Source organism: Schistocerca americana, chromosome 1, assembly GCF_021461395.2.
Source record: "Schistocerca americana isolate TAMUIC-IGC-003095 chromosome 1, iqSchAmer2.1, whole genome shotgun sequence".
Classification (NCBI taxonomy): domain Eukaryota; kingdom Metazoa; phylum Arthropoda; class Insecta; order Orthoptera; family Acrididae; genus Schistocerca; species Schistocerca americana.
In genome coordinates this window covers 458,425,913-458,437,948 of record NC_060119.1, presented here as the reverse complement: position 1 = coordinate 458,437,948, position 12,036 = coordinate 458,425,913, and the positions used below count along the sequence as shown (strand labels likewise).

The 12,036-nt window shown below is 44.7% G+C and overlaps 1 protein-coding gene across 1 annotated transcript in view; it reads right to left on the bottom strand.

Annotated features, from left to right (window-relative positions):
- LOC124561711 overlaps nucleotides 1-12,036 on the bottom strand; it is a 198,553-nt gene that overhangs the window by 98,414 nt on the left and 88,103 nt on the right. Inside the window, exon 3 of the mRNA XM_047130939.1 lies at nucleotides 10,873-11,073. Within this exon, the coding sequence (XP_046986895.1) occupies nucleotides 10,873-11,073 (201 nt within the window). The remainder of the gene's footprint in view (nucleotides 1-10,872; nucleotides 11,074-12,036) is intronic.

The following is a 12,036-nucleotide window of genomic DNA, read 5'->3' as shown; positions in this document are numbered from 1 at the left end:
AGGACTGTTTGGCGTGTGTTGAGAAACCAATTGCATTTGAAACCGTACATATCGACGATAGTACAAGCAATAAAAGACGCTGATAAAATTGCTCGCAAGAACTTCTGTGCGGATATGTTAAATCCATTACATGAGGATGAACATTTCTTGGACAAAATCATATTTTCTGACGAGTCGACTTTTAACTTAAATGGCAAGGTTAACACACACAACTGTTCGATTTGGGTCAGTGAAAATCCACATCAAACATTGCTACATGTTCGAGGTAGCCCTAAACTGAACGTTTTTCGTGCATTGAGCAAGAACAAAATGTACGACCCCTTTTTATTTCGTGAGAGAACCGTCAACGGGATATTGCACCTGGATACGTTACAACAATTTTTGATACCACAGATCGATAGGAATGATTAAGATCGAAATTGTTACTTCGTGCAAGGCGGTGCACCACCCCACTATCTGGCTGACGGGTGGGATTTTCTCAGTGACCGCTTTCCAGGCCAATGGATTGGGCATGATGTACCACTCGACTTTTTTTCTGGAGATCCATCAAGGTTGGCCTGTACCGGCTTCTCTACTTGAACTTAGAGCAATAATTTACGACGCCACTGAGTAAATTGCACCTGCAGTGCTACAGCGACTTTGGGAAGAAATTGACTTCCGATGGGATGTGTGCAGGGTAACCAACTGAAGACACATACATCTTTAGTTTAAGGCAAATAAAACTTGATGTCTTTTCCTACAAAATAACACTAAATCCAGCTCTATATCTTCTTTCAATAAATGTATAAGGACTTTTAAAGTTGTAAAGTCCTTTTCGAAACACCTTGATATATATATATCATATATATCTTGTTAAGTTTTTGTACGCTCTTAGAGCATTGCAACGCATGTCTCGGAAAACACTAAGTAATGAATGGGCCTGTCGTTGATTCATAGCATATTCTGTAATTGTACAATGAAAATACAACAGAGCTACGTTATGAGTAAGTAAGGTAAACAAAACCTGCATCATGATTTCCTAGTAAGCAGGCTCGTCCACACTGCTTCCTTGCAGAAGATAAAGAATGTACATGTAAGTAAACAGCACAGTACGTGTAAACTTGCACGCACATTAGTTGTAAATAAGCTGGTAGTGTATTTTAAATGCACCGTGTGCCATAATTTCTATTTAGATGCTGGTTCATTATAGTTTCAACCTTTTAATTTGTGGCTAACCACGTATTTTCCATGCCGCCCTTATTTATAATTCATATTGCAGAGTAATTAGAGCCAGTAGTAGCGAGGGCGCAGCAACAGGACTATCCTTGAGTGCAGATCCAGTGAGACGCTTGCAGAACCTACCAGCTGTAAGCTATAGTTAAAGAAAACCATTTTTCCAGTTACAGCGAGAATAAGGTGAAAGTAATTAATATTTTTTACATGGCCCCTCAAGCCCCCCCTCCCTCCCCCCTATCGCGCCAGGGCTGCTAGCTCACATACTGTTGTCGTCCATACCAGATACAACTGTAGCAAGAAAATGACGTGGAGAATGATGAATACAGTCCAGATTCACGCACGCACACCTATTGTGATTTTCAACGTCGAAGGCAGTTGCTACGTGTCAATGGGTGTGACGGACACAAGCGATGATGAACCAACCAAGTTTCGCCGACGAACAGACACAGGTTCTGGTTCAAGGACAAACGATCCCTGACGAGAAAAATACCAAAGACAAGAACATCAACAATAAAAAAGCCATAGAACACATATGGAGATCAAAATGGATAATCGAAGTAGCGACGGTATAAGAGACTTGTTTTCTAGCACACAGCTCGCTGACGAGCAAGGTTTTAATTAACCTTCCGCCTTGTCATGGATTGTGCGGCCCCTGCTGCCGGAGGTCCGAGTCCTCCTCGGGTATGGGTGTGTGCGTTATTCTTAGTATAAGTCAGTGTAAGTTAGTTTAAGTAGTGTGGAAGTCTAGGGACCGATGACCTCAGGCGTTTGGTCCCTTAGGAATTCACACACATTCGAACATTTTGAATTGACCTTCGCTACGAAAAGAAGCTTTTTTCTCGTGGAAAACGGAGTGTGCAGCTTGGAAGTTTATATTGTTAGTACTTTGTATTCACATGCAGGCTAAGAACTTGCTATACGCGCACTCCGTTTTGAAACGTTGCTGTACCTACGCTATTTGTCAGAGGAAACGGAAAATTTACACGCGCACTCCGGAAACTTTAAGTAAAGCGTAATGGAAGTTTCGCACTCGTACCATTGTTGCTGGCGGAGAAAAAAAGTGATTCACTACCAGGTATAGTCGTTACGTCTGTAGCCCTGCTGCACTTCTGCTAGAGTCACCTGCCTTCACAAGGTGACTTTGCCACTGGGGAAGCACAAGGAGACTGGATAACTGTACTCCAGTTTGGATCGTTTCCACCTCGGTGGGCCTGCTAACTGGCCCAAGAAGCCACAAGGACGTAACCACGAAGTTCCCCCGGCTAACACTGCTGTCCGCGAGCGAGAAAGTTGGCGGGAGCACATTTTACTCCGCAAGCGACACGTCCAGTAAGTGTCACGCGCGGAGCTGCGGCTGCCGCAGCATGCAGCAGCGCCGCGGCGCTGTTTCATGCTAATGCAATTACGCCGTGCGTCTCGCACTGCGCGACTGCGCGACTCTCACCAGACGGAGATAGCAGAGGACGGAACGTTTCGTGCCCGACTCGGGCAGCGCGGCGAGCAGCGAGCAGTTGTAAATGTCGGCCGCGATGTTTCCATCCGCCAGGTCGGCGGGCGCTCGCTCTCGTGACGTCGAGCCGTAACTCCTTTGTGTCGGCAAACGGGACTCTCCGACGTTTATTAATTCTTTTATTTTCTTGCCCGGCGGATGAAATACACCACTCCTCTGCACCGCGTACACTACACGGCTTTCTCGCAGACAGATCGATGACAGATAAGAAACACGGTGTCTATTTATCATCCGCCCGCTGAGTGGATCGCTGTCTTGGAGCTTCCGCCGCTTGTCTCTCTCGTGCTGTGCTGCAACCGCGGTAACACAGCATTCCCGTTCGTGAAATGTTACAAATGACATAGATCCCATCACATCTGCCAAATTAATTTTTGTTTCGGTTTTTCCAACAATCGGTAGCGTTCTTCATCGCAGTATTATGGACTATTTACTCTCTTCAGTGAGCTATCCACTTTCCACTGCCGCACTTAATTTTCTATATCAGCCTCTATGGAAATAAAAGCGCTAAGCGCTTTATAATCAGGCTCAGTTGGTGACCGCACATATAGTGTGCGACCGTCACGGTACGCGGACACTTGCCACGCCGGACATTTGCCACGATTTTACCTGCTCCGAAGGGTTGGGTCCCTTGTCTCCCCCCTCCTCCTCCTCCTCATTCGCCGCCCGACCCACAGTAAAGGTACTTACTGAGACTTTCCGCTGGTTTTCTTAACATAGGACCAGAATCTCTATGGATTTTTCGCCACATTTCTAGAGAGAGTTTCGTTGTGGAAACTATTAAATTCATCTCTCATTGAAATCCGCTCCAAATTTCGAGCCACAGCAAAACTTCGCCAATCTTGGAGATTTTGCGCTCGTCTAAATTATACGTGCCTTTTTCGGCGCTCCTGCAGCAGCTTTCTGTCGTGTTTTGTGTACCATTGGGGATCAGTTTCGTCTGATATTAATTTATTTGGTATGAATCTCTCGAGTGCTGTTGATACTATTTCTTTGAACTGAAGCCACATATGGTCTTCACTTACATAGTTTGGAAGGATTGGAGACTGTCTCTTTGAAAGACTTCAACCAAATTTTTAGTTGCTTTTATAAATATATATATTTCGCGTTTAGTTTTGGTGAATTTCTTTGTTACGGAATTGAGCCTCGCTACGGCTGCGTGTTCACTAATTCCTGTAGCCGTCGTGATGCTCAGGATTATTTGTGGCTAAGAGGTCAAGTGTGTTTCATAGCCATTTACAATCGGAATGGCCTCGTGAACTAATTGTTCAAAATAATTTTATAAAAAGTATTTAGAACAATTATGGAAGTTGTTTTCTATCTACAGTAGGGTCTCAAAATGTATTTTAGTCAACATACGGAAGGTAGACTGAAGTCTATCAACTATAATTGTATGAGTAGGGTACTTATTTGCGATGAGACTCGAGATTTCTTTGAAACGTTCAGCAACTGTTTCATCTGAGACCGGGGGTCGGTAAAAGGAGCAAGTTATTAATTTATTCTGGTTGCCGAATATAACCTCTGTCCATACTAAGTCACAGGAACTACCTGCTTCAATGTCGCTTGTGAGCTGGAACACATATTACATTATTTTTCCTTAAGTTGTGCTTCTTGTTTCTGTTGTAGTGAAGATCATTACAATTACGGATTTTCCCTCCAAAACCTAGGATGCTTTCTCTGTGACCCTGTTAATACCAGAGCTAAACAAGGTAGAACAACAACGTACTTTACAAGCATAGCATTCTGTATTACTTCATTTCCTTATTTCTAATATTTTAAAATTGTACGTCGACTTTAGATGACATGTCAATCATACATGATTTTATCTCTGTTTATGAACGTACTTCCATCATGTTTGGAACATTGTCCCGCTACACTTTATTAACTAATGTTTGGCTGGAAGGGATATCGGATTTTAGAGAGTAAATTAATATGGAATATGTCGTTCTTCTTTTCAAACATTCACATACCCATTTCTTCTTTCCTTATTGTCTTTTGGGCATGCAGTTGTAGTAATTAAAGTAGGTACAAATGCAGCGATCAAAAAGAAATGATTAGCGTACATTCGCATTCGCTTTACAGTATTCCTTTCTTGTTGCTCCCATGGCGATGGACTGTTTCTATCGCAATCAGTAAGCGTGAAAGGAAGCTACCGTACAGACAGAGGGATCTATATTTACACGTGGCAGAACTAATTACATACTGACATAATCGTCGGATTTGCTTTCGTTTCCCAAAAGATAAAAATATTTCGATTTCGGAAAAGAAGCTCTGTATTTCGCCAAGATGTACTGGTTGTATCGAGTAAGATGTGGAGACAGCGGTTTGAAAGCGGACAGAAGAAGTACGAGGAAGGGCGTCCCTTACCTGAGGGATCGCTACCTGGCGAAGGGGAAGTGTGGCAAATGTCCGGCGTGGCAAATGTCCGGCATTCGACCATCACTAGGTCACAACCGTACTTGCTAAGTTTCCGTAATAAGGAGTGTAACCCCAAGAGTAAGGACTCCTATATTTTTTTTTATAAGTACCTAGACCTGTTTATTTCTACAATGGTTTACATCAGTTTACAGCATGGACTTTTAGCTATTTTTCGACGTAACCACCATTTCTGTCGATGCATTTTTCTAAATGCTGTGGCAGTTTTTGTATGCCCATTCATACCACCTCGCCGCCATGCTGCTCCGAAAGTTATGAACCTCTTCTTTCACCTCGTCGTCGGAACTGAATCGCTTTCCGGCCAAATGTTCTTTTAACCTAGGGAACAGGTAATAGTCACTGGGCGCCAAGTCAGGACTGTAGGGTGGGTGGGTGATTATGTTCCACTGAAACCGTTGCAGGAGAGCAACGGTTTGCCGAGCGATGTGTGGGCGAGCGTTGTCATGGAGAATGTGTACGCCCTTGTTCGACATTCCTCTTCTCCCGTTCTGAATTGCCCGTTTGAGTTTCTTCAGAGCCTCACAGTACCTGTCAGCGTTAATTGTGGTCCCAGCGATTCAGCTCCGACGATGAGGGGAAAGAAGAGGTTCATAACTTTCTGAACAGCATGGCGACGAGCTGGTATGACATGGGCGTACAAAAACTGCCACAGCGTCTACAAAAATGCAGAAATGGTGATGACGTCAAACAATTGCTAAAAGTTCAAGCTGTAAACTGATGTAAACGATTGTAGAAATAATCAGGTCTATGTACTTATAAAAAAATAGGAGATCTAACTTTTGGGATTACCCTCGTATTAAACATATTCTGCCATTGCAGAGTGTATCGATTGTCAGCCTGTGTGCCTAACGATGAAGACTTCATGCTCCAAATTCGATAGCAGTTAATAAGCAACATTATTTGCTACCATTTGAAGTGTTATTAAATAAACTGAATAAATACACTACTGTTTCTGAGAATTGCAACAACCGGAAGGAGTAATCCGAATCAATCCAAAATCGTAGAATTTGGGGAGCACTGGAACCATGACAAGTGGTTAATATTTCAGAGAGATAGCGTGCACGTAGGTGTGATTAATATTTCAGAGAGATAGCATGCACGTATGTCCAACATGTGTGGCCGGGCAGGTTACCGTTACGCTACGCTCACTCGGCGCAAAGCCTGCAAATGAAGTGTAAACGTGGAAGCAAGTGCTGGTATCCGTCATCGACCTGAAAGAGTCTAATATCACCATGCGAATTTTAATGAGGCATAACGATAGGTTAAAATAGTTCAAATGGCTCTCAGCACTATGGGACTTAACATCGGAGGTCATCAGTCCCCTAGAACTTAGAACTACTTAAACCTAACTAACCTAAGGCCATCACACACATCCATGCCCGAGGCAGGATTCGAACCTTTGACCGTATCAGCAGCGCGCTTCCGGACTGAAGCGCCTAGAACCGCTCGGCCACAGCGGCCGGCTGAAACAGGTGTCTTCTGTGGGTCATACCGGGCATATTGCTACGACAGTGGTAAGTTTGTGGAACCAGTGGACAGAAGAGGGTCACACCAGCAACGAGCGGATACTGGACTACAAAATCTGACAGCGGTGGGACATTATCTCCATTATGTCCACATGACCCTAACCAAGAGAGGTGCTTCGACCACAGTCTTATCTTGACGTCTGAGCACTGTAAAGGATGTGGACATGTTAATGTGTGTAGTTGCGATTAAGGCTGTATGTTCCACCATTTCCGGCGTTGGAAAACGAAATGGCGGGAAATGTTACACTCTGTTATTTCTGACTACGATATTACTATAATCACAGATTACTGGCTTTCAGTGTGAAAAAAATATTGTTAGTGAAAGTGTGAAGATCCTTTACCATCTGCATAAATTTCTCATTAATGTATTGGTATTTACTTTACGCTATCAGATTCAAAAAGGGTACTATTGAAAGAATGGTGTAGCAAATGTGCTGACGTAAGCTGTCTCCAGCACACCAGTCGGCAAAGATGAAGCGGGAAGATCGATAAGTAAGCGCAGGATCAAGGCGCCTATCACGAGAGATGCCAAAGACACACACTTAAGTATCACGTCACCAAAGCCCTCTCGACAACAAGTATTTAGTCCGCCGACAATAACAAGAGGACCTCACGAACTCACAATCCAGTTTGGCTTCTGTCGGTCCACTCACGCAGCGGGTAAAGTTCACTGTAGGCTATGACAGTACGTAGCGACTTGTTAGTAGCAGGACTACCTATATTATCTGCAAGGGGACTATTGCTGATGAGGTTGTACCACAACACATGGACTCTATTCAAGTTAAGATTCTAGGTCATGTAAATGAAGAACCGTATTAATCCACATGTGCATTTGTGTCGTAGAAAGAGGATACTGACCACCACCCATAACAACATCCTCTCCCTTGCTTCCTTGTGGTACAAGACTCTACAGCAATGCTTCAGGCAGCATGGTAAAAAATGATAAAGTGAGCCACGTTTGCAAACCTTTTAGTTAGTTTCACTGGAGGGCTCTACGACTAACAACGAGAATTATTCCACCACATTACAAGCTAGGAAATCGGCAAACGATAAAGGATGTAAGAAAGTTCCAGTACTTACTGAAGCAGGTCTTTCTTGTCTGCTCTCTGCCACGAATGTCGAGTACAAGCTGGGAGAAAATCGTCAGTTACAAGTCTACGACAATCTTATAATGCCGATAATCTAAAGATACACAACTGCATTGGTTTTGGGACTGCAGTCTCATTGAATTTTTTAAATGACTGCATGTTCGCTAACAACTGTAGCGCTTATTACAATTTCCACACTCCAGTTTCGGCTTTTTAGCCATTTTAAAATGATTAGATTGGTGAACTTAGAGCAGTTGTCAAATTTGTTAACGTGTAGCTCACATCCTTTTTATTAATCTGGTATATTAAATGTGTTTCATCAGCTCAATAACTTGAAAATGACTTAGAAGTCGAAGTCGCAACTGTGATAAAATATAATAAACAGTGGAGTGGTCGACGAATATGTCGCCGTTTAAGAAACCTAAGTACAAATTTGTGCTAAACTTTGTGGGTAGGTTATTCAGGAAACTTTTATGCATAAGTTTATTTGTCAATCGAGCATTAGACGGGGGTACGAGGGCAGTGGTAGAGTTTTAATTATGACGTCCAAAAAAATAGTTAATTATCGTATTTACGTACCCTGCGGTGATTAATTTTCGTCAGTAGCAGGAAATGTTGGATCTGTGTCAGGCCATTCCATGCGTACAAAAAAAAAAAAAAAAAAAAGTGTGGATTGGTCTGACGCAGATGCAACATTTCCTGCTACTATTAAAAACGATTTACCCCTGACTACTCCACTTAAGAATGGGCTGCACCGAGACGACTCGTCTAGCGGCATGCCACTCCTAATGTTGTTGTTGTGGTCTTCAGTCCTGAGACTGGTTTGATGCAGCTCTCCAAGCTACTCTATCCTGTGCAAAGCTTCTTCATCTCCCCATACCTACTGCAACCTACATCCTTCTGAATCTGCTTAGTGTATTCATCTCTTGGTCTCCCTCTACGATTTTTACCCTCCGCGCTGCCCTCCAATACTAAATTGGTGATCCCTTGATGCCTCAGAACATGTCCTACCAACCGATCCCTTCTTCTTGTCAAGTTCTGCCAAAAACTCCTCTTCTCCCCAATCCTATTCAATACCTCCTCATTAGTTATGTGATCTACCCATCTAATCTTCAGCATTCTTCTGTAGGACCACATTTGGAAAGCTTCTATTCTCTTCTTGTCCAAACTACACTCCTGGAAATTGAAATAAGAACACCGTGAATTCATTGTCCCAGGAAGGGGAAACTTTATTGACACATTCCTGGGGTCAGATACATCACATGATCACACTGACAGAACCACAGGCACATAGACACAGGCAACAGAGCATGCACAATGTCGGCACTAGTACAGTGTATATCCACCTTTCGCAGCAATGCAGGCTGCTATTCTCCCATGGAGACGATCGTAGAGATGCTGGATGTAGTCCTGTGGAACTGCTTGCCATGCCGTTTCCACCTGGCGCCTCAGTTGGACCATCGTTCGTGCTGGACGTGCAGACCGCGTGAGACGACGCTTCATCCAGTCCCAAACATGCTCAATGGGGGACAGATCCGGAGATCTTGCTGGCCAGGGTAGTTGACTTACACCTTCTAGAGCACGTTGGGTGGCACAGGATACATCCGGACGTGCATTGTCCTGTTGGAACAGCAAGTTCCCTTGCCGGTCTAGGAATGGTAGAACGATGGGTTCGATGACGGTTTGGATGTACCGTGCACTATTCAGTGTCCCCTCGATGATCACCAGTGGTGTACGGCCAGTGTAGGAGATCGCTCCCCACACCATGATGCCGGGTGTTGGCCCTGTGTGCCTCGGTCGTATGCAGTCCTGATTGTGGCGCTCACCTGCACGGCGCCAAACACGCATACGACCATCATTGGCACCAAGGCAGAAGCGACTCTCATCGCTGAAGACGACACGTCTCCATTCGTCCCTCCATTCACGCCTGTCGCGACACCACTGGAGGCGGGCTGCACGATGTTGGGGCGTGAGCGGAAGACGGCCTAACGGTGTGCGGGACCGTAGCCCAGCTTCATGGAGACGTTTGCGAATGGTCCTCGCCGATACCCCAGGAGCAACAGTGTCCCTAATTTGCTGGGAAGTGGCGGTGCGGTCCCCTACGGCACTGCGTAGGATCCTACGGTCTTGGCGTGCATCCGTGCGTCGCTGCGGTCCGGTCCCAGGTCGACGGGCACGTGCACCTTCCGCCGACCACTGGCGACAACATCGATGTACTGTGGAGACCTCACGCCCCACGTGTTGAGCAATTCGGCGGTACGTCCACCCGGCCTCCCGCATGCCCACTATACGCCCTCGCTCAAAGTCCGTCAACTGCACATACGGTTCACGTCCACGCTGTCGCGGCATGCTACCAGTGTTAAAGACTGCGATGGAGCTCCGTATGCCACGGCAAACTGGCTGACACTGACGGCGGCGGTGCACAAATGCTGCGCAGCTAGCGCCATTCGACGGCCAACACCGCGGTTCCTGGTGTGTCCGCTGTGCCGTGCGTGTGATCATTGCTTGTACAGCCCTCTCGCAGTGTCCGGAGCAAGTATGGTGGGTCTGACACACCGGTGTCAATGTGTTCTTTTTTCCATTTCCGGGAGTGTATTTATCATCCATGTTTCACTTCCATACATGGCTACACACCTAGTAGGTAGCTGAATACTTCCAAAAACGATGAAATGCTAAGCGCAGATTTTGAATACACAAAGTCATCCATAAATCTAGGGGTTCTGAATGTCGGACTTCAGATTCTGACATACCGATCCACATCTCTCCAGTTGTTGCACATGCGTGATTTTACTGAAATGGGATAGAGTCCAGCCTTGCTGGAAATCCAAACTGGCACAGATATGTAGCAAAACGTCTTGTAAACAATGTAGTAGCATATGTTCATTCATTTCGTGCATTGCGTAAGTCAGTAACGTTTTTTTAATGGCACACGGCTTAGCTCCAGTAGAACAACTGTTCCGAGTTGGCCTCTCCAATATAAAGCTTCAAAGGTGCTGTTATCTCGTTTGACAACTTACAGGGCGGCACCGAGGTTTGTAGAGGCTTCAAGCTGCAGTAGATAGCGTAGCTGTGTTTACAACGACCGTTGCACGCTACTCACCTGTTCCGAGAGCCTGTACAGCTGCAGGGTGAGGTTGATGGAGGGCGTCTCGCTGTAGTAGACGGTGTAGCCCCAGGCGCTGCCGCACCACTGCCCTCCCGTCGAGGGCCGGCCCGCCTCCCGGATGCTCATGTGGCCGTCCGGGCAGCCGTCGCTCGTGAACGACACGAACTTGCCCACCGTGAACGTGTCGAACGTCAGCTGAAATCCACGCAACTCTGTTTTAGCCTGCCTACTGTGTAGCAACTGCATATGCAGCTCGAATTCAAAGATACAATTTCGTATCTCAATCTAAAGACATTCAGGATAATTCTGACCAGCAAGTTTTATGGAACTAATGGGTTTCCAGACAACTGGTTTTAATCATACATAACTAGAATGCAAAACTTATGGTAAGTAACCAGAAGACATTGGATGGAGAGAAAATTTTAGGGAGTAGGAAGGAACTGCAGGAATACCACGCTGCGCAGTTCACTCATATTCCTTATACATGTGAGTGAACTAGTTTTCCGTTTATTGGACCATCTTCAAGAAACAACTGGCTAGAGTCTGAAAAGGTCACTAGTTCTTGGGTTACCAAACACTGTAGGCAAAGATACAATCCACGTGCATCGCGTGTTGCTCATCGAACTTGTTCCGTAACATTAAAATTACACTTTACACAGTGGATAATATTGCGCAGAATGAATAATTAAAGTGGAAAATAGCACAGGTTTAATGGTTATATTGCTCAAGTTTGTGAGGTCTCGACATTAGCAGGGGGACTGTTAGACTGAGCACAATTAGATTTAGGTAATGGATAATATCATACATAAAAATTAAAGTATACGATCTTACAATATTACAGGTTACATGGTTGTGATGCCAGAATTTTGTGAGATTGTCACACTGAATGAAAGCTATCTAACTGAGAACTAGTGAATTATGATGTTCAACAAACAAGTTTTACATTGCAAATTAATTTTTTTTGCAATGTGCAAAATGGTTGAAACATGCAATACTACAGTATTACAAGTTATACTCTTGCTAAGCAAATAAGTAGTAGGAAATTCGATTGTGTTTTAATTTTACACAGCAGTACGTGTCATTGTTACGGTCTGTAAGTATGTGGATGGTTGACTGCTTCATGTGAAGCTTAACCTTAGCATTAACAATGGGAGGTGG